The sequence below is a fragment of the Eptesicus fuscus genome, chromosome 4 (genome assembly GCF_027574615.1).
Source record: "Eptesicus fuscus isolate TK198812 chromosome 4, DD_ASM_mEF_20220401, whole genome shotgun sequence".
NCBI lineage: Eukaryota > Metazoa > Chordata > Mammalia > Chiroptera > Vespertilionidae > Eptesicus > Eptesicus fuscus.
In genome coordinates this window covers 108,694,982-108,717,913 of record NC_072476.1, presented here as the reverse complement: position 1 = coordinate 108,717,913, position 22,932 = coordinate 108,694,982, and the positions used below count along the sequence as shown (strand labels likewise).

At 48.8% G+C, this 22,932-nt stretch overlaps 1 protein-coding gene across 2 annotated transcripts in view; it reads left to right on the top strand.

The window, feature by feature from the left end:
- RAI14 (retinoic acid induced 14) overlaps positions 1 to 22,932 on the top strand; it is a 133,898-nt gene that overhangs the window by 56,085 nt on the left and 54,881 nt on the right. For both annotated transcript variants that reach the window (XM_054715332.1, XM_054715333.1), the window contains exon 3: positions 20,172 to 20,302. In XM_054715332.1, the coding sequence (XP_054571307.1) occupies positions 20,172 to 20,302 (131 nt within the window). The remainder of the gene's footprint in view (positions 1 to 20,171; positions 20,303 to 22,932) is intronic.

Genomic DNA, 22,932 nt, shown 5'->3' with positions numbered 1-22,932 from the left:
CCCCCCATCCTATATAATAAAAGGCTAATATGCAAATTGTCCCCTCAGGAGTTGGACCGACTGGGAATTCAACCACTCACTATGATGTGCACTGACCATGGGTGGCGAGGAACGAAAGAAGGCTCTGGCCAGCAGCCGGGGGAAGGCAGGCCCCGATCAGCCCTGATTGCCGGCCAGGCCTAGGGACCCTACCCAAGCACGAATTTCGTGCACCGGGCCTCTAGTTAACCTGAATCTGATCAAGCCTTTAGGTTCTATTAGAATTTGCAGGAAATAGGGAGGTAGAGGAACACGCTGAATGCTTTAGGAGGTGCAGTTAGTACACACCCTGTAGGAAAATTGACCTCATTTCAGTCAACAGGTAAATTAAAAAGGGGGATGGGAAGGCGGGAACCTACAGATTAAGGAACTGGAGAGATGGAGCTGTCTTTTACAATGTGAGCACCTTACAGTATTTTTATCCTGATTCCCACAAACCAGGAAAAATTTATGGGACAACTGGGAACATTGGGATCCTGGCTGGATATTTGCTGGATTAAGTCTTGTTGTTATTTTTTTAGATGTGATAATGGTCTGTGCTCATTTAAAAAAAAAGAAAAAGTCCTTACATTCAGAGACACAGACCTGAAGTCTTTATTGAAGCTCTGCTGTGTGGCCTGGGATTTGCTCAGACGGCCGGTGGGAACTGTTTAAAATGGGGATGTGACTGAAATGAGACAGGCCCCATGAACAGTCCCTGAGCAGGGCGATGAGTTATTCCCCCTGCTCCTGGATATGTTTCAGTATTTCCATAATTTAAAAGTTGCCAGTTTCTGCGCATTGTTAGGTCACTGTAGAGGTTTCCCTCGGGATGAGGTCTGTGCCCTCAGGGAAAGCAGTGGTTTAAGGGGTTCCTTAAAACGTCCACAGGCCAGCTCTTGGCTGTGTCCTTTCCCGAAAACAAACCAAATGCTGAACAGCACAGGGATGTTGCGTTGAGTAAATGTTGAAAAGTAATTGATGGAATTGTGGGGATCCTATGAAATAACCATGTATTTTGCCCCGGAAGGTGACTTTTAATATATTAGTGTGAAAGAAAGCAGGGCAAACAGCAGTCGTGCTGGAAAAGAGAGACTTCGGGCAATTGCCTAGAAGGAAATGAAGCTAAATGTTTAACCCTGTTTTTGACAGAGTAACACATGAGCGTGGGTGCTCCGCTTGTCCCTCGTTTTATCCTTTTATGTGGTTGTATTTTGTTTTCTAAAACCTTAAGATCACCAAAAATGTGTGATGCTGTAAACTGAGATAATATACTCCCATACGTATATTTAAACTACATTGTTTATCTTCACCTACAACAACAACAAAAATATTCTCTGTATTTAACCAAGTAATAGCTTAGGGGTTTATTTTATACGTTAAGTGATTAGTAAATTGTTTTGTAGTTGCATACCCTACACACACTCTTCTCTGAGGCATTTGCTTATTATTTGCGTGTCTGTCCATTTACTTATTTATTTTCGAATACCGAGAGGAAGTGGCCTGGTGCTGTTGGCCTGTGGAGGCTTTGCCTTTTCTGACTTGGACACACGGAGGCCGTTGGCAAAGGAGTCCCTCATGTTGCTTTTCCACCGTCCAGCCCTCAACTACCTAAGTGCTTCCCTTTTTCAGGCTCAAAGAGAGAAAGAAAAAAAGAAAAAGAAATAGTAAGCGCCATTTTATAAACAGTTTGGTGGAAAATTACTCCAGGCAATGACTAGGTAAGCTGTTGCTGCTCTGGTGAACTTTGGGGTAAACTGAGTCATCGCAGCTCCTGTGTTGACAGAGGACAGCTGAACGCGCTGGGACTGCACCGCTGGGCGGCGTTCATGTGAGTTCCAAGCAGGCAGGTTGGGGGTTGACCTGAATGACAAACAGCCTGACCTTCTGGAAGTGCGGGCATGGCCGGGGTGGCCTGCTGCCTGCCCCACAGGACCAGAGGTGGGGGAGAGGGGAGCAGGTGTGCCTGTTTTCCGCCTCCTAAAGCCGAGGCGAGGAGAGGCCAGGGGCAGGTGGCCCTGGAGCTGGCTTAGGAGAGCAGAGCGCACGCAGGGCCAGCTCAGGGCCAGCCAGCCTTCTGGGAGCTGCCCACGAGGCCTGCGGCCTGAGGCTTCAGCTCCCAGGGCCGCCTCCTGCCAGGCGAAGTGGCCTTGGGGCAGGTGGTGGCTGCTCTCTCTGCTCTGCAGGGAACCTGAGCTGCAGCCATGGACCAGGGCCCAGAGGGGTCTTACTCCCTGTAAGTAACCCAAACACGTGGCCATGGCCTTGATAGTTTGTGCAGACACGGCAGTAGTACTGGGTGTGCGGCATCACCATTGCTGATTGTACCAAGACAGTTCTACGTCTCTCTGCCTTACAGAAGCGCTAGTTCTTCCCAAGTATTTACTCTGCTGCACATATAAAGTCATTAATACAGATTTTTTGATGCGTAGAGGGTTTTCCCCCTTATATCTAGACACAAGGATAATGAGACTATAATTGACACATGAGGCAAGCTGTGACTGGCTGCCTCCCTCGGCCACTTGCCCTCCATCTATTCTGAGAGTCGGAGTAACGCCTCCATGTTTAGAAGCCGCCGTGTGGCTTGTGCTTGTGTTTCTAAAACACAAGCTGTTCACCTCAGTGTAGTTGTGTGACGTGTGTGTTGCTAAAGTTAAAAATAGGTGGTTTTGTGATACTAAATTTCCAGGATCCTGAGAAATTAAGTTGGGGGAAGATGAGGCTGAGACTCTGAGGAATCGGAGGCCCGAGAAGGTTAAGGAAGTTGCCCAGAATCACACAGGCGCCTGGAATTCAACGTCCCACAGCACAGGGCCTTTGTCGGTCTTGTTCACAGCTCTGTCCTGTGCACAGAAGGTGCCTAGTCAACATCTGCTGAATGAATGAATGAACGAATGAATGGGCCGAGCCAGGGGTCTGAGCCCAGGTCTAGGTCAGTACTATAATGCCTCTATTGAACACGGGCTTTTAACCATATTGGAGATGTAGTTGCCGCATTGAACTGTCTCAAGTGCTTGAGGTGACACTTTGAAAGGGTTTCTGTGTCTCTTCAGTCGTTGCCTTCAGCCATGCCTCATCGAATCTCCCTTTCCTGACCCTTCTCAGCGTGCAACTCCCATAAACTTCCCGAGACGAATCCAGCTCGCAGAGTCAGCCTCCAGCTTGACTTAAACCTTCCCTTTCTCCATGTAGCTTGACCCTGTCCAGAGCCCCCGAAGTGGGGGAGGGATGGGCTTTTCTGTCCTTCCACTCCTTTGCCCCTTCCTTATTTGGGGCCTGGTCCCCTGGATGTTGGCGGCAGAGGGGAACCCTGGGGGAGCGGGCAGGGAAGGTGAGCATCTCTATAGTTAGCTGGGTGCTAGTGTTGTCCTCTTCTTGCTGGTCTGGGCTGCGTGGCCAACAGCTGGCTCGGCGCTGTGTTGAGCTCTTTCTCCAGGTTTTGAGAATGGTTTGGTTAAAAAAAAAAAAAAAATACAATGGGGAATCATGGGGTCCTCTGAATTAATGCCAGTCGCTCCTCCCAGGAGGATGGGCACCCTGCTGCACGAGGTTCTGTTTGTAAGGGAAGTTCCTGGGAGGAAAACATGCCCTCCTACACTGGGAACCTCCCACGCTGCATGTTTCATCTAGAGCGAAGCAGTCACGACTGCATCCCCGTGTCCACGTTCCAAGTTTATGTTACATCTTCGTGCTTTATAGGTGCATTCACCATTTTCCTTCTTTTGCTACACAACGGGGACACCAGCCAGTAGCACTAGATTTTGGCGTTCTTATTGTGGTTCCTCTCCTGGTCGGTTGGACCACGCCTTGGAAAGTTCTAAAGGAGCATTTGGTAAGGGCTGGTCAGTTTCGTGTGTCTGAGGATGTGTTTCTGTTTCCCGCTCATCTCATCAGGTAGACCTGCTGCTGTGCAATGCTTGGTGCCTCTCAGAACTCTGATGCTGATGGGCTCTGCCTTCTGGTGGTCAGTGTTTCGGAGAAATCTGAACCAGCCTGAATTGGGGAGCCTTTGAAAATAACCTGTTGAAAAAAAAATGGACTTTTTCCTTTATTCTTCAAACTTAAAGTATCTCTGTGAAATTTGTCTCAAGATACTGGTCTCTTCCCCCAGCTGACCCCCTCATTAATTCTATTACTTAGAGAGTCATTTAATTTTATAGACAAACTAGAGGCCCGATGCATGAAAATTTGTGCAAGAGTAGGCCTTCCTTCCCCGGCTGCCGGCACCGGCTTCCCTCCTCCGGCCGCTGGCAGGTACCCAGGACCCGGACTGGCGGATTGGCTTCCCTCTGGCCCCGGCTTTGTCAAGAAGGATGTCCAGAATGACTTCCGGAAGACGTCTGGTCTAATTAGCATATTACCCTTTTATTATTATAGATTTTTCTGTAGCTCAGGGTAGTTTTTTTTTTTTTTTTTTTGCTTAGATATCTACACCATAGATGATATTGCCCGGATCCTTTTCTTATATCTTTTCCCCTCACCTTTTTACTATCTTTTTTCTTTTCCTTTCAGTTGAGTTTGTCTTTTACTTTAACTCCAGATTGCCTAGCTGCCTCAGTGTACCGCTCCCTGCTTGAGCACATCTTAAACTTGGCGTCTCCATATGGTTCTCTTTGATCCCAGATTCTCCTGTGGAGCTGCATCAGAGACACGCTTTTCTCCTGATCCAGAGGGAAGCACGTTGGGGTCCCGCTCTGGGTTCTGAGGAGTAATTCTGTTTCTCGGGCACAAATGCGCTCTGATCCTGAAGCGACTCCCTTCGCTTGGAGCGCTGAGCCTTCCCTGGGCCTGCGCTGTTTCGAGAAGGGGCTGCGCTCACCTGAATTGAGGAATGAATGGTTCTATCAGATATTAGAAGACCCCTAGTCTGCTAGTCCATCGGAAAAGAAAAAAGAAAGAGCAGAGGGAAACGCCGAGTTGTCATTCTGTACTTCACCGGTTCAGAAGCCCACGGCCTGGGGAGCGTAGGAATCCAGAGTGATTGCAGCAGGAGGTCCCGTCTGTGCCAGAGGGCAGCCTCGGTGGCAGCCTGGCATTGACCGGGGCCGAGGCCCTTCTGGGCTGGGCACAGTCTCCTTCCTTAGGCGCTGGCCACCATGCCAGCAACCATTGGCCTCCTGTGGTTTCTCCGTGTCCTGTTGCCACGTGACCCACCCTCACCGTCACCCTGTGTCCCTCTGGCTTAGGCACCGTGACTGGAGTTGTGTTGGGCTCTCTTCCAGGCGTTTTCCCAGCGGGCCAGAGGACAGCGTGTCTCCATCAGTGGTCCGGTTGGCCCGCTGACCTAAAACTACAAGGACCCCCCTGGAGTTTCTGGCTTGTGGGTATCATCTTTCCATAGTTTCATGGGCAGATACGCGTTTTCCTTTAATCTTATATTCTGCTGTTCATTTTAATGGGACAGTGATAAACTTGTTCAAGATGCTTGAGGCACTGATGCATTTTCCCGAGGTCCAAATCACTTTAGTAACTCTAGCTTCGCTTGGGGGAGACTTGCAGCCGGAACCTCTGGATCTGCATACGGTCTCATCTGTGCCGAAGCCAGCCAGGAAGTCTGGCCTCGGCCAGGGGAGTAGGTTGTGAATGTGGACCTCAGCCAGTCCTAGAGGAAAGAACCACTGTTCACAATAACACATGGGCTTTCCCTTAGGAGCGTGAGTAAGAACCGTGTGAGCGCACACTTACTGAATTCTCACCGTGTGCCAGGCACCGATCTCAATGTTTGCAAACATTTGGTTCCTTTCATTCTCACCACAGCTCCACGATAGAAGTTACTCTGGATGTCTCCCATCTTACAGTTGAGGCACACAGGAGTCAAGTAACTTGCCCAAGGTCACGGTGATGGAGCTGGCTGTGCACCCAGGCAGCCTGGCTTTGGGTCCATGCTTGAAAGCAATCTCTTGTGCTGCGTTTCCGTAAGCGGGAATGGGGTTGGAGAGCTGATGCTGTAAAGAGTTCGGATTTGATAGAATAGACAGAAGGGAGCCAGCTGATGCCCAGCAGTGCAGGGGGGTGTCAAGATGTAAATGTCATGCTAATGACATTCAAATAGTTGCATTGGAGAAGAGGAGACTGTCTTGGGGGAATCCTGACAGCCGGCTACTTCCTCAGTGGCTTTCGTAGCAACATTATGTTTAAAGACGCCCAGTGCTTTGCTGGCATCTTTTCCTCAGGCAAACATTCAGTCACTCAACAAACATGTATTCCTCACTGGCCACATGTCAGTCCTTGTGCTGGGTGTCAGGGATGCAGGTGGAAAAGCCAGAGTCCTGCCCTAGAACTCTCCGTCTGTGGGACACCACGACATGGACACCACCAAGGGACTTAGAGTAGAAATGGTCTCGAAGCGATAGAAGTTCTGTGTAGCATGCCCTAGAAAACGGAGTTTCAGAATTTCACAAGCATCCATGTTTTCTATTACTGTTTCATTGTTTTAACATTAAATACATTCATTTTCAGCGTGTGTGTTCAAACTGCAGATTCCTGGCATTTATATTAGTTAAGGCCAAAATCCATAGCCCAAGATCACACAAGATCCGTAGCCCAGGTTCCAATATTGCTTAACTAGAATTTCCCTCCTTTCGGTGATTTTTGTGGAACTCTACTTGGCACTGGGCATCTAGCTGAGCCATAAACTTCTCAGGCGAGACATTTTGGGGGACTCTCTTGGAGCCTCCAGAGGGGAATGAATGAGGCTTCCCATAGGGGAACCTCGATGAGTTTTGCAAAGTTCTCCGGATCTGCTGTCCTTGGTTTTGGCTGTTCTGTTGCTCTTTGGAAATAAGCAGTTACGGGGTAAGCCTTCCTGGCTTTCCTTGGGGCCCGTGTGATCTGGGGCCTGGAGGGAGACGGTGCCGAGGTCATCTGTGCGCGTGCTGGTGGGAGGCCTCGGAAAGACCATGGTGAACACCATGGCCCCTCACCTCGTCCTCTCAGGAAACGCCGCCCTCTGCCTTCAGACGCCAGGCAGAATCAGTTCTCGGAACCAGATTTGTCCCCTGTGGGTGGATGTTGGCGTTTATTTTGGATTTGCTATTACGGGCTTGTAGAAAGGCTATAACAGATATGCCCTTTTTTGAGAACTACAAGAGTTTGGGTATAAATACATCAGTGGCGTCTCTTATCTCAAATATATTACCACGTCCAGACTATTTAAAATTAACCTCTGATAACATGAGGCAGCGTGCTTTTATACGTGTAAGTGTTTTGATTATTTAAGTGACTTTATGTTTTTCGAGTCTTCCCAACCCAGTTGCAGCACAGATAGAAATTCGAAAGGGTATTGATGAGTTGGAGCACTAGAGTCTTCTCTCCGATCCGGAGCAAGTTTATTTTACTGTATCGATTCATAAAAGGCGTCTGGATATCTACGGAAGGGCATTATGAGGAAGACGAAAGTTTCTGCCATCAAGAACAGTCTGTTTGGGAATTCAGATATTTTAAAGTGACAGATGAGAAAATGAGACATATGAAGCTAAATGACTTCTCCGGGTCACTGGGATTTGGTAGATCCAGGATGTGGACCCAGGAACCCAGGCTCTTAGCCTTACATGATAGCGCCTCTCTGCCAGCAGACTGGAAATGGGAAAACCAGATGCTTAGAATGTCAGTGTAAAACTTTTTTAAAGTGGAAGGCAGGGAGCAACTTGCAACCTTGCCGTCAGAGAGATGGGACAATCACTTGAGTAGCTGCAAAGCAGAAGAGGGAAGAATAACTTGGATTCTGGAGCCAAGAGCTTGGCTAGAGCTCCAAGCTCCAGTGGGGTTTTGGGTGGCATGGGCCAGAGGGAGAGCTGGGCAGAGTGGAGTTTAAGGTTTGAAACTGGATTAATTGTGTGTCAGGGGTGGAGGGTTGCTAAAGAGTAGGGCCTCTTGTTGGCCACGGACGGCCATGGATGATTGTATAGGAGAGTGAGCCAGAACAGTAGGCAAGAATATTTCACCAGCAAGGCAGTTGGCATGGGAGAGGGAAGGGAGGAAACTGGAAGTAGAAAAGCCAGTTAAGAGACTATGCAAGTGCCCCAGATAAACAGTGATCAGTGTCAGAACTTCCTCCCTGGGTCTCTAAGCATCTCTCCCCAGCATTGTGCCCCAGGAGCTTGGCAGAGAGGATTAAATAAAGGCATTGGCTGTGGGAATGGAAGCTCCGTCAATGCGAGGGGAGCCAGAGAGGCAGCCCCAGCAGTGCTGAATGTGGCCTTAGTCCAAAAACAAGAAAACCAGTCATAGGCCAACCAGTTGAGATGCCCTCCTTCAATGGGGTTGAACCCTACCCCAGCTTTCACCTGTTGAACTAACTGGTCCCAGAAGGGAGCGTGTGTTTGTGTGTGTATGTGTGAGTGTGAGTGTGAGTGTGGGTTTGGATTTTGGTGCAGGGGGTGGGGGACAGCAGAAAATCCAGAGCAAGCAAATCTCACCTAGAATTTGTAACTTCAAGAACGGTTTTCGTTGCTTGTAAGGTTCTCTAGCGACCCTTTTGTCCCCTGGTAATCATTGAACATCTGTAAAGGCATGGTGCCTGGGCATGGTCAGGACAGAGACCACCTCAATCCTTCCTTCCCTCTGACCATGTAGACACTTCAAATGCACTTAGCTAAGCATGTGACTTGGGACTTGGTGGATGAAATAATTTCGTCTGGGTATTTCATGTGAGATCTATATGGTGCCACTTGGGTAAAGAGCGAAGCTCGGGGGCTGTGGCTGCTTATGCTGAAATGCATGCCAGACATACTTTTGGTGTGTGTGCTTGGACTGTAGCCAGACATGCCTCCAAGTGTCCTGTCTGTGTGCAAGGAAAGCCTCATTCAGGCCTTGAGATATTCGTTGTTACCATGTCCCTCCCTGTAAACAATGACCATTTCTTTGAATACTTATAAGAACTTACTCTTCAAGAGCTTACTGTTCAAAGAGGCCTTACTGTGAGCATGCTTGTAAATGATCACACTTTACATGCCTAGGTATAACTGCAAATTTCATACATGATTTGCTTTGGGTGCAGTTCCTGCATTTAAAAGGGACTTGGAGCTCAGAGTTTCCAATCTCAGGAGAGGAAGTAGAGTGAGGCGTGGCCCTCGGCCCCACGTGGCCCATCACGCTGTGCTCTGTGCTCGCCTGGTCTTCCTCAGGTGCGGGGCCTTTGTGGGGTGGGGGCAGGACTGTGCAGTGGAAAGGATACCACAGGTCTGGGGTTTGAATCCCGACTGTCTGGCCTTGTAACTTTGAACAAGGTCCTTATATTTTCTGAGCCTCAGTTTCCTCATCGCTAAAATGAGAATAATAATACCTTCCTCATAGGGTGATGTATTCATTTCCTAGGGCTGGTGTAACAAATGATCACAAATTGGTTTAAAACAGATGTGAGACGTGTATTCTCTCACACATCTGGAGGCTAGAAATCCAAAATCCAGGTGTCGCAGGGCCATATCCCTCCAGAGCTCTAAGGAAGAGTCCTTCCTCTTCTAGCTTCTGCTGGTTGCCAGCAACCTTGTCCTTCTTCGGTTAATGGCAGCGTAACACCAGTCTCTGCCTCCACCATCATGTGCTCTCCATCCCTGTTTCTCCTCCTGTGTCTTCACATCTCTCCTCTTCTAATTAATGACACCAGTCATTAGACTTGGGCCCACCCTAATCCAGTGTGACCTCATCTTAACTTGATTACATGTGCAAAGACCCTATTTCACATTCCGACGTTCAGGCAGGACATGAATTTTGTGGGGACACTATCCAGCCTAGCGTAGGTGGGTTACAGTGACATAAACGACGAAATCAGTTAGTTGCGACACTCACGAGAGACAGCACAGTAGGAACTCAGTAAGTCACAGGAGCCACGTCTTCAGAAGGCTTGACCCATTTGCTCTGTGACCTCATCACTTCTTCCTCAGTGGACATCACTGCTCTTTGGTTGTGCTGGGCCTCTAGGTTGCTCCCTGATATTCCTCCAGGATTTTGACTATCTACCATCATCTCCCATGTTTCCTATCTCCCATCATCCTGGGAACTCGTAACGTTCACATAAATGACCCATCCAACAGCCTTCCTTTGATCTCTAGGACTCTGTCCTCTTCCTTATCCCTACCCATCCCTAATCCCACAGTCACTTCAAATACCTGCTCACGGGCACCGCCCATCCTCTTGACCCTGGAATCTCTGCTTTACCCGCCTCCAGTTGTCAATCAAGCGAATCGCCCTTTGCTGGTATCCTACCCAGTGCTTCCAGTGAAAAAGCACACGACACTTCCAAAAGGGTTTTTTATGGAGTTATAATTCCTGCTCTCACCTGGACTTCCTGGGATGCTTGGAAACGCCTTCACTCATTTCTAGTGGGTTTCCTTTCTCTTTTACCCCCAGGGCTATTAGAGACAGTAACTCTTCAACACGTTTTTTAAGCTTCTTAGCCCGCCACTGGCTCTGTGTGCCCTGCCTCCTTCTGCCATAAAACAGAAACTGACTTCCTCTCCTGTCCCTGCTCACCCTCCTCTTCCTCTTCACTGTCTCAGAGGCAGAACGGGACTCTACTTCACCAAGGTCAGCCTTCCGCCCGGGCCGCATTCTCTGTTCAAACCCTCACCCCGTGTACGTGTCACTCTGTTTCTTTCTATTCACCCCTTTGTTTGCCTCAATCTATAAACACACTTAAATCTCGCTCATCTTTAAAGTGGCTCGATTTCCCTTTAAATCGCTTCAGCTTTCTCCAACTGTGTATGGAATAACTTTACACGTGTTTCTTAACCTTTCTGGGTCTCAGTTTCCTCATCTGTAACATGGCTAATACTTTTAGTGATTTTTTTAAAATGGTAATAGTATCCTCCCTGGACTTTGACAGGACTTAGTTCACAGCGCTGGCCGAGCACGGACAGATAATAATGTAAGTAGGTATTGTGTGTGCTTCTGTCTTCCGAAGTCTGTGAACTCCTTACGGGCCAAGATCATGTCCTGTCCATCTTTTTATCCCTGGGGTGTTGCACCGTCCCTGTAGGTATAGAGACTAAGCAAATGAGGGCTTGGATCCCACTGGATGGAACCATTATTCTCCCTGGACGGTAAAGATGGCTTGATCTATCCTTCCTCATGGGACGTGGTTTTTAAATAGTGAGTGATGCTTTAATATTGATCAGCATCATCAGAAAAAGGAATTTGGTAGGATTATGGAGACCTTAAGTCCATTTGTAGATGGAGACAAAGGCATCAGCAGAGAAGGGGTTAATCAGGAGTGACTCCCAAGGGAGAAGGAAGAAAACTAAAGCTATTGAACGAACAGCTTTGAATGGAGCCCTTACCATCTGGCGGGCAGTGGGCCAGGGGCCAGGAGCCAGGAGCCCAGTGCTGAACGAGACAGATGCTGGCCACTGGCCATGCCCTGGAACCCCGAGCCCAAGGGGAGGTCGGCAGACCTTTAAAGACACTTTAGAACAGCTAGTTAAGCTATACTGTGTCATGGGCCGTGGAAGAGCAGCATGGGAGGCCTCAGGAGGGGAACTGACTGGTCCTGGGGGCCCGGGAGGGCTGGGGGCACAGGGAGCAATGACTAGGCAGCTTGAAGGGGGGAGGGCAGAGGACCAGCCTGCTTCTGGAAGGAGGTGTTTATAATTACGGATTATGTCCGTGGCACAGCATTCAGCATCACGTGAAAGGGCTTCAGGATGACTGATGCAGCCCGTTAAAGGGAGGGCGATGGGTTTCAGGGAGTAGAGACGCTGCAACCTGCCTGTGTGAGTGATCGGAAACAAAAGTGTAGGGAGAGGGGCCTTGGCCTGGGGACAGCTGGAGCAAGTCCTGTGCACCCGAAGGTTGAGGGTTTGATTCCAGGTCAGCGCACATACCTGGGCTTTGGGTTTGATCTCTGGTCGGGGCACTTACGTGAGGCAACTGATCAGTGTTTCTCTCTCTCTCTCTCTCCCCCAAAATCAATAAAAACATATCATTGGGTGAGGATATAAAACAATTGTATGGAAAGGAGAAACTGGTTTTAGATGAATTTATCATGTGTTGGTTTAAAATAGTGAACAGTATACGGCGAGCTCTCTCTGAAACTGCTGGTCTTGTTAAAACTGGGGGAATGGTCACATGTTTGTCCTGAAATACTGGTAATTTTGTGTTTCCCAGGCACACTGAGGAGAGTCTCGTAAGGCTAGACTTACATCAACTCACTATCTACTAAATACAGCTTGCATTTTCCCGTTGTTGTATCTTGTCTTCTCTCCCAAGTATTCTCATTGCAGGGTCTCGCTCATTATGCAAATCAGAAAACCTTCCCATCCTGCCTCGCTGGTAGTTGTCTCTCCCTTCCATGGTGCCGATTCCCCGCTTGGCTTAGCTGACCACTCCTCATGGTCCTGGTTTGTGTTGTTGGCCTGTTTCTCAGGTTGCTGTATTTTAGCTCCACAGCAAGGCAGAAAACTCAGTAAAGATGATGCCAGCCGTATGAAAAGGATTTGGTAAATATTTGTTGAATGAATGAGTAAACAATGGAAAGTAACGTGCATAGCATTTTCTGTTCTGCTTTGTGCCTGGCAGATACATATCTAAAACGTCCCGGCTTGCAGTTCGCCTGAAGCTTGCCTGCTTCTTGTCTTCTGTCTAAAGTATGAGGTGTGTGCTTTTCATTTTCCCCTGGACGGTCTGACTCTGAACGCTCCTCAGTGAAAACACAGTCTAACTTGCGTCTCAGCCTTCCTGCTTATGTTGGCGAAACGAACTGCTCTCCATAAACTAGAGGGAGCCGTGCAGCCTTCCCAAAGATCACCTCCCAGATAGACCCCGCCAGGCGGCTGCTCCGCGACCCACACCGCCAGGCCTGTGCTGCTCCGTGATGCTTGGGGGTTTTAGCATCTTTCCTAAAGAAAGTCAAAGAAACTCGCCCCCGGGATTGCGCTCGCCACTGGATTATTTTCGTTGGGTTGATTTATTCCCAAACTCACAGCTGCCCACTAACCAGATGTCTGTGGCCACTGAGTTTCCACTGGGTTTTCAGTTCCCAGTGATTAAACCAAAACCAAAGGAGGTGATGCCATGTCTGGCCAAGGGCAGACGTTGCCAGCTGCCAAAGCCCCGGCGCTCATCACATGCTCGGCGTGGTGTCTGCTCCCCTCCGACGGGGCAGGCAGTGCTGTCCAAAGGCAGGATGCAGGGAAAACTCTGCAGCAAGCGGGTGTCATTTGGAAACGATCTGATGAACAGGAGGCGTACGGGCCAGCCACGGAGCACCTCACTTGGGATGTGTTAGCAGGAATGCCTGGAGCCCACATGGAAGGTGAGGGCTGCCTTTCCCACATGCTGCCCTTCATAGCTGACACATTACACATGTCTCCGGAGCGTAACATATGGCTTCCTGTACTTGCCAGTGTGGCCAGTGTGCTCTGTTGAAATACCGTCTGTTTAGACAGCCTCCTGGAGAAGGAGCCGTGTTCAATAAGATAGTTCATTCCATGTCTGTGAATGTTTTCTCCAGAGCCCTCTAAACTGTGATTTTTTTTTTTAAAGGAGCATAGTAGAAAATTTGCACATTAAAATTTAAGGTGTTATTTACCTCTGAAGGGGTAATGGGCCACCAGTCATAAATTGTAAATATTAAAGATTTATAGAGCTTAATTGCGAAGGAAGAGTGCAGATCTTCTAATTAAATCATCATCATCATCACCATTTTTTGAGTGCCAGGCACTTCATGTGCATTGCATTTAATTCTCAGGATAACTTGAAAGAAAGTAGGCCCCCCCGTTTTACAGATAAGGACGTGGAGACCAGAGCTGCGGATACCCTGCTTGAGACTTCTAAAGGCTCTCTTTTCCGATGGTCTTAGGCTCTACAGCAGCGGTTCTCAACCCGTGGTCGCCTAAGACCATCGGAAAACACAGATATTTACCTTACGATTCATAACAGTAGCAAAATTACAGTTATGAAGTAGCAACGAAAATAATTATATGGTTGGGGGTCACCACAACATGAGGAACTGTATTAAAGGGTCGCGGCATTAGGAAGGTTGAGAACCACTGGTCTAGACCAAGAGTCCTTAACTTGGGTTTGAGTGGGTGGGCTGGGGGCAGAAGGTTTGAGTTGTAGAACGCTCTGAAATTGTAGGCAAGCTTTTGTGTGTCTGTGCATTGTTCTGAGGGAAGATCATCACTTTCTCAGATTCTCCAGGGGGTTTGAGGCCGCTAAGAACCAGATTTGGGCACCACCCTACCTTCATTTTACAGATGAGGAAACAGCCAGTGAGAATGCAAATTATGGAAAGGCACTGGGTTTTGATTTGACCAGAAAGTAAACCACAGATTTCTCTCTAAACTGTGTGTGTGTGTGTGTGTGTGTGTGTGTGTGTGTGAATAATACATCACATGTAGAGAAAAGTGCACAAAAGGAACGTCGCGTCTAACAAGTGAACATCTGGGGAGCCACTAGCCAGGTCATGAAATCGGACACAGGACCCTGGAGTGTTCCCAGGTGGCCCTCCCTGACCAGATGCCACCCCCTCCTCCCGTCCCTCTCCTGACTATTAGGGTGACCTTGTCCTTGCTTTCCTTTATAGTTTGACCATCTGTGCATATATCCCTAAACAATATGGGTCCATTTTCTTGTTTTCATCTTTATATACATGCAGTCATACTGTGTTCCGTTGTGTCTCTCTTTTTTCAGCAACATTGTTTTCCATATCCATCCATGTTGCATGTGGTTGTAATGTGTTCATTTTCATTGCTGTGTGGTATTCTGTTGCTTCATCATATTGTAATTATCTCCTTTTATTGGATATTTGATTATTTATAAATTTTGACCATTATGAGCAGTGCTTTTAAAATTCTTATAAATAGGGTTGCACATATGTATACGTTTCCTAAGGGAAACCCAATATTTATTAAGCTTTTGTGGGAGACAGAATATTTAGATCTTCAAGAAAAAGCGAAGACACTTTCTCATATATTCCTTAATAATGCCTCATGCAGGAAGAACTTCCTTTCAAGGAATTCTGTGGTTAGCCTTTGCATAGGTTCCAGTTGTCCCCAAACTTGTAATAAGAATCAGAGCCAGAGCGAGAGAGAACGAACCTCAGGGAACCCAGGACTCCTTTTGGGGCCGGAATCTCCAGGACGGGGCCTGGGGGTCTGCATACTCAACAGGCACCCAGGCGAGCCTGGTGTCTGGGAGACACCGCTCCACCCTGATGAATGGACTGGGCTTAGTCATGAAGAGATTCGGAAAAAATGTACCCGTGATCAGAATCTTGGAAAACGGGCCTTAGCAAAGTTAAGGGAGTAGAAAAGTTAAGGGAGTAGGATTTATTTAGCCTGTTTAAAAATCGGAAATGTTGAAGGCCTAGGGCAGGAGGTGGGGGCAGCCTAGATGGGGTCAGCGGAGGTCGGGGGCGGGTGGTGATAAAGGGGACATATGGGTAATACTTTCAACAATAAAGATTTTAAAATATTGGAAACATGATGAGATAGTTGTTTGCAAGAGAAGGAGAGCGTTTTCTAGATGAAAAGCAAGTATTTTCGAAGTCAGGCGAGATTTAGGTTAACCAGAGGAAGAAACTCCTGCTAAAATCGGCAGCAGATCCATCTGCGAGACCATGTGGTGGGGGTGAGAGATGAAGGCTGCTGCCCTGCCTTCAGGGAGCTGAAGACAAGGAAACAGGAAGCACGCACGGAGCTCGGGACGAAGCCGGGACGGTATTTCATCCAGTCTAGACTGTGGGCTCCAGCACGCTGAGTAGGCGCCTCCGGACAGGATGGGAGAGCAGCATTCAAAAACAGAGACACCCAATGTTTTTTATTGTGATTTCCCCGGTAAAAAATACACATTTTATATCACCATGCAGTACACGCATACAGAGACATTTAACCTTATTAAAATGTGAGGTGTCTGGTGTTTCTATTTTTTCTCTATTTTTTTTTTTTTAACTGTTGGATTAACCGACTAATAAGTTTTCACGTTCTAAGGGGACCAGGAACCCGGAGTGGAGGCGGGGCTAAGCCTGCCCTGGGGAGAGGGGTGAGGGGAGAGGGGATGTTGTTGGTGGGATTATGGTCTCCAGAAGTATAAGTGAATTACTTTGGGATGTTGTGGCAAAATATCACATGATCTGCTTCTTACACAAAACACTTCTTACCAGGGCTGCCTTTGGACAGTGGATTGGCCAAGATCGCTTTTTTTAAAGATTCCTTTTGATGCTTGATCTCAGTTTAGTACCACTCAGCAGGGGGATGGAAGTGAGGGAGAGAAATTTGCTTCTGGATTGTCAAGAGCAGTAACATTAACAGACACCTGTTTTGTCTCATCTTGTGATTCGCTGTGGGATTTTTGCTATAGCACGTAGCACTGAATCCAGTCGTTTCCTAGGAGAAAATAGAGGGAATGTGTCCGTGGACAGGTCTAGGAGAGGAAAGTGATGGCATCTTGAACGCCATGCTTCTGGAAGGCGCGTGGTATGGTCAGTTGTGGATAGCAGAACCAGTTACAAGTAGAAGAATGGGCCTGGCCCAGGACTAGAGAGCTCTGTGACAGTAGCATCTGCTCCCTGCTGTTACCAGAATAAAGGGGTCTGTTCACCTGCCCCCATCAAAGCCCCCTCAAATGTGAACAGGAGTTTGCAGCAAAGAGAGTTTTATTAGTTGAGGAAATGGCACCAAGCCCGGAGTCCCAGGCAAGCTGTTGCTCAAAGACCTGGCTCCCTGGTGATGGCTTCCCGGGGAAGGGCTCTATGGGAGAAAAGTCATTCATCATGGCGGCTGAAGGAGTGGGGCCATGGTCTCTGCTGATTGGTTGGAGCCAGGTAGACTAGCTGACCCTTGTGTCAGGCCCTGATGTCAGCCATGGCGTGGTTCTGTCTGGTCTCATGAGGAGATGATCCGCAGGGTCCTTCTACCTTCATGGGCCTGAGGCTGAAACACAACTGAAGTCTAGATGTTATCTTTCACTCGACTGAGACTCTGTTTCTGTGATCAACAGGCTGGAGGCTTTGTTCTTAAGACAGATTGATACTGACCAGAATCTGTTGTCCAAGGGGCTTGATGACTGAAGAAGGGAGTGGACAGGCAGAAAGGAGACAGGGTCGTGTTAAAGAGACAGAGTGTCTGCCCGGTTACACTGCTACGTGGCATTTCACCTGGAAGACTCACGTTCAGAACCTGGATTCCTGGTTGGAGGTCTAATTGGGACCCTTCGTGGCCATTACTTTTAAAGCACTTGTGAGACCGTTAAAAGTAAAGCTCTCCTCTCTTCCCAGCTGATGGTCTCCTTTTCCCCCAGGATCTTCAGGTCTGCCCTTGTCTTCCCACTTTGTTCTGAACTGTTCCCGTGGCTCAGACTCCAAGGCCAACATACACAGCACCATCCTTCCCCTTCTCGCTGCTTCCGGTGGGCCCCATCTGCAGCACATACAGGTTGAATGGTGTTGCCAGTTATTTATTAAGTCTTTGTGTGGGGGTAGGCATGTTCTCTTGCCTCATGTGTCTAAGAGAAAAAGGAGGCGAGATAAAAGAGAAGAGTTTTAGATCTCAAGGGATTTGCCATTTTCCTTGTCCTCTAAAGAGTAAGGGAAGGGGGGATCTTTCCTGCTTGGTGCTATAGAAATTGAACTCCCTACATGCCCACATGTAACTAATTTTAAGAAATCCCTGCAATCCCGTTTTTCTCTACCCGAGTTGAGTGCACGGCACTGAAAAGGAAAACCCTTTCATGTGGCCGTTCTTCGCTTAAGTATTTTCAGTCGTGTCCCCTGAGATTTAGTATCCTTTTCATCTTCCCAATCCCGTTTTAATTTGGTTCGGGGAGGATTTAAAGACAACATGAATAACGGAGCATGGGATCATGTAAGTAGGAATCATGAGTCCTACATGTACTTCAATAAACTTTGCTGGTTTTGTTTTGGCTTGTAAAAAAAAAAACAAAAAAAACGCACTCTGGGGGAAATTCGCTGCAGGCTGTTTCTTGGTGTTGGCCACGTTTTGTTTTTCAGTAAAGCTTCCTGTGGTACCAACAGATGCTTGTGCCCGGAGTGGTCTCTTTATTGTGTCCCGCTCCCCTCCCAGAGAAAGCCCGATTCATAATTGAAGATAAAACCTAATGTCTTCTTTGCAAGCAGCTTGATTGTTGTCCGAGAGTTGGATGACATTGGCCCGGACACCTTCCTACTTGGGTAGAAATATTTAGGAAGCCGTCGCGTAGATCTGCACCGAAGCCTGGAGTTCAAGTTAGAAATCCAGTTCCTCAGCTGCACTAGCTACATGTCCAGTGCTTCGTGAGGCGGGTGCAATCTTGGTATTCGGGGCCGGATGCTTGCTTGTTGCGGGGAGGGGGCTGTCCTATGCATTGAAGGATGTTTAGCAGCACCCCAACCTCGAGATGCCAGTAGCACCCCCTATCCATGACAATCAGGAATGTCTGCGTAGATGGCCAAAAATCACCCCTGGTTGAGAAGCACTGCCTAGGGGCACGGTTTTGGGCAGTGCAGATATAGAATGTTTCTATTAATGCAGACAGGACTGTTCTAGAAAAATCCCTAGCAAAGTTTGGTTTGGGGCATTTTATAGATTAAGTTTTTTGAGCTTTAAGGGGATCAGTGTGGTCATCCAGTGCAATGCCTTGGGAAACTGAGGCACAGAGAGGTTTTTGAGTAACTTTAGGTTCATAGCATATAACGGTCAGTGTAGAGTTGTAGACTTAAAATTCATGCAAACTTGGAGACAAACTTCTCATTTTCATTCAAGCTTATCATTCTCTCTGTGTTCTTTGGGGGTGCGGGGGGGAGGGGGAGAGAGTCCTGAAGATGGGAGGGTCCAGTCCTGAGACTCTCAGAGAAGTAAATTCCTGACTTGAACCCTGGGTACACCTGTGTTACTCCTCCATGGCCTGTGCTCTCTCTGAGGCCCTGCCTCCAGGCTGGGGACAGCTGGTAGACCCACCCCTGCTCAGTGAGAGGGCAGAGCCCCGTTGGGTTTCCCAGTCCCATCCGCGCAGAGAGATTGGGAACACCCTGGGGCCACGGAAGACTGTGGTCCTGTAAAATTCCCTTTTGTTCGTTTTTTAATCTCCAGTATCTCTTCCGTCTCCTTCCCTGAAGTGGTCCATGGCAAAGCCTTTAGTACGGAATTTCTGGAGGTTGTTTGGAGGCCACAAGGAGCCCTGGAGACCTGTGTATAGAGAGTTTGGGGGGTGAGGAGGAGTCTCTCGGAGTGGGGAGGGGGGTCTTTAGTGACAGGGGCAAGAAAGCAGGCTTTGCAGGGGGAGTCTGGAGGTGACTGGGGCCTGCAGTGTGACCCATGGGCTTTGAGGTGACCCAGGATCTTTTCTCCCCCCTTTAATCCCATGGGCCTCACCTCTCCCGATGACTTCCTGCGTCGCCGATTGTATCCTCTCACTCCCGGCTCCAGACCTTTAGTGGCTCACTGCTTGCTGCCTTCACTTTGGAAACTTCTTGGTCTTGTCCTCAAGGCCCATCTTCTTTTGCATAGAGACCCTCTTCCCTTTGTGAGAGTGAAAGCTGATTCCTGTGCACACGATCGCTCTGCCGTCCCTGTGTTCGCCTAAGTGCTCTGCCGGGGCTGGGGTTCGGCCCAGGAGGCTTTGCTCCGAGCTCTTTGATGTTAAGTAGCTCGCTCAGGAAGCTGTTTTGTTTCTGGTGATACTTTGTTGAGTCCGTAGCCTGGACAACTACTTAAAATCAGTACACGGCTCAGAACTCAGGGCCCGGTAAGCAGGCCGGAAAGAGTGGCAAAAAAAGGCAGACAAAAAATGACACGTGTATTATCACCCCTCAGGTAGCCTGGAGCCGTTGGCCATTTGGTTCTGTAACCCCGTGGGCCCAGTGAGCTGTGGGCCAGGTCAAAGGCCATTGCTCTGAGAGGCCCGCTGTCAGGTTGAGCTGGAAACAAGCTAATGTGTAAACTGGCCTGCAGGTCTTTGTAAGTTGCCTCATCTCCCCAGCTTCAGTTCAAACAAGTAACTTCATTGCAGAGTTTGGTGACCGGCTGCTATTTCATTGAACTGTTGATGTTTCCTTTTGGGAAACCGGCTTTCTTGAGTGCTGCCATGGTGAAGGGGAAGGTATTTTTAAAGCGCCCATCGGGTAGGGGGTGGGGGGGAGGAGCAGGAGGCCCGCGGTTCTGCCGTGAGCACGGCCGTGGCCACTGCTGTCCGCTGACGCTGTGTCTCCCCTTTGCCCACAGACCAATGAGTGGAACAAGAACGATGACCGGCTGCTGCAGGCCGTGGAGAACGGAGATGCGGAGAAGGTGGCCTCGCTGCTGGGCAAGAAGGGGGCCAGTGCCACCAAACAGGACGGCGAGGGCAAGACCGCGTAAGCTGTGAAGCGTGGTTTCTAACTGGGCGGGTTCTCGGCTCTCCAGGTGTTCCCTGGAACCCCGAGGTTCGCAGGGGACCTCCACAAGGGCCCGTAAGGGGCTTTGAGAAATTGCTGTCCCCGTGCCCCATGTTAATGTATGGAAGAGGGCATTTCAGTCTAGTTCCTCTCTCTTCAGGCTCCACGTGACACAGGGGCTTTACCTTGAATGGCTGTACTTGTTCCCACGTATAACCACAGATTTCACCAGGGAAGGAAGAGCACCAGGATTGCAACCAGCTGATAGATGGGAAATGGATTCTATCCTGGCCTAGATATAGCATGAAAGAGAGTATTTTTTCATAACCATGTAGCCTTACTACTTCTATTATTTTTTTAAACCCCTTTCTAACATAGGTCAGTAATTACATGAGTAGTAGGACTCTTGCTCGCCATAATTAAAGCTATTCGATTGTGTGTGTGTGTGTGTGTGTGTGTGTGTGTGTTTCCATCCTTACTCTGGTCGTGCAGTAGAGAAATCATTGACTTTGGAGCCAAATAGACTTCTAATCTGGACTCTATCCCTTACCAGTTTGCAGTCCCGGAATCTCAGTTTGTTCACTGTAAAATGGAGATGGTGTATTCACCTCCATAGTATTGATGAGTCTAAAACAAGATGCCGATGTTGGGTGGGCGCCCCCAGAGCAGGCTCTGAGACAAGAATCTGAGTGCAGGTCGTTTCTCTCGCCAGCGACCCCACGAAGTGCGCAGTGAGGGGATGAAGTAGCCTGCTATTGGCAGGTTACTGCTATGGCCAACTGGAACGCATTTTCACTGAGAACTTCTGGGAATCTGTTTAGACTTAGAGCAGGGGTTGGCCAACTATGTCCTGCTGTCTGTCTTTGTAAATAACGTTTTATTGGAATGCAGCCAAGTCCATTATTGGTCATTGCCCGTGGCTGCTGCTGCACTGCGAAGGCAGGTTTGAGTGGTCAGGACAGAGACTGTGTGGCCCACAAAGCTGAACATACTGACTGTCTGGCTTCTTACAGAAAGAGTTTGCTCACCCCAGCTTGGAGGTGTGCCTCAGAGTTAGCCCACCCAGGGGGTAAGGAAACTGGGGTATCTATTCCTACTCTCTCGTCCCTCCAAGGCTGAGCGCTGCTCTGAGGGACCGTATGTTTATGGCCAGAACAAATCCAAGAAGATAGTTGAGGGGCACCTGGAGAGATTGATGCTGTATGCAAGGAGCTAGCCCAGTACCCAGCCATAGTAGGCTCTTGATAAAGCCCGTTCCCTTTGCTTCTTAGCCTAGAGGAGAGGGTCTCAATCCTGCCACCTTTAGAATCGCCTGGGTGATTTAAGAAATACTGATGCCGTGCCTGCTCCAGATGTCCTGTATCACGTGGCCTTGGAGAGGCCCAGGAATCAATACTTTATGGTGTCCCATGTAGGGTCAACCAGAGAGAACCAGCATCTAGAAACCAGACTGACTCTAGATGGAAGGATCGGTAGCGAGAATAAAGGGCACTTTTTCCTGAGATTGGGCATCACATGTTAGCAACTTTTGCCAACGAACCCCTCCTCCTGACACCCGCTAGATCCCATAGCACAGACGCCGGCCCTGGTGTTGTGGGAGCCACAAGATAGCTCCAGGGGCTGAGCTCTGTCTAGGGACCAGGCTGGCTGTTTCTGGAAGGGCAGGGAGAAGCGTTCTCTCTCCGTCGCTGTCTGGTCCTCTAGGAGCTGGGCTTGTCCTCAGCCAAAGCCCCAGGTGGAGCGCCCCTCCCCCCGGCGCTGGGTTGACTTTGCCTCTGCAGAGGCCTGTCTCTGGGGTGTGGGGCACAGGGCGCAAACCCGGTGAACTCGGACTTGACAGCCAGGGCTCCCAATACTGGGCAGGCCTTGGCTGTTGGCTGATGTGTTGAGCCATCCCAGCCCTTTGTAGTTGTTAGTGCTTAGCCCTCTGGCACTCTGGATTAAAATTCTCTTGGTAGAAGGGACTGTAACTTTACACGGCTGTAATTACACCATCCAGCCCACCGCTGGGCTTGTTGTAGATACCCAGCAAGTGTTTGTGAATGGGTCCATTAACCTTTTCCCACAATGCCCCATGTGGAGCCAGGGCTATTGGATGGACAGGGGCGGAGGCCACTCTCCTGAGAGTTATGGTGCTTTTGGGTCACAGCATTACACAGCTTTCCTGGCTCCTCCTCCCCCGGTCCCGCTTTGCAAGCGTCTGCACAAACCCACCTTTCGCAGCTCTGCCAGGGAGAGGGGAGATAACGGTTTGTGACGGTTTTGTCTAGGACAGTACCCACTGAAATGAAAATAGAACACTTAGATTAGCAGCTTAGCCTCGGTTGTGATCAGCTAAATAAATGTATACCTTTCGTTAATGAGGATGTATAGAGGACACAATCAGAATGCTGTTTTCTATTCTCTCTCTCTTCTTTTTATTGTGGTAAAATATACATAAGATAAACTTCACCACTTTAACCATCGTATACATTTCAGTAGCATTAAGTACATTCGCGATGTTGTACGGCCATTTTCATTGTCTGTTCCCAGACATTTTTCATCATCCCAAGTAAAACCCTGTACCCATTAAGCAGTGACACTTCCAAACCTCTTTCCCCCCTCCCCGT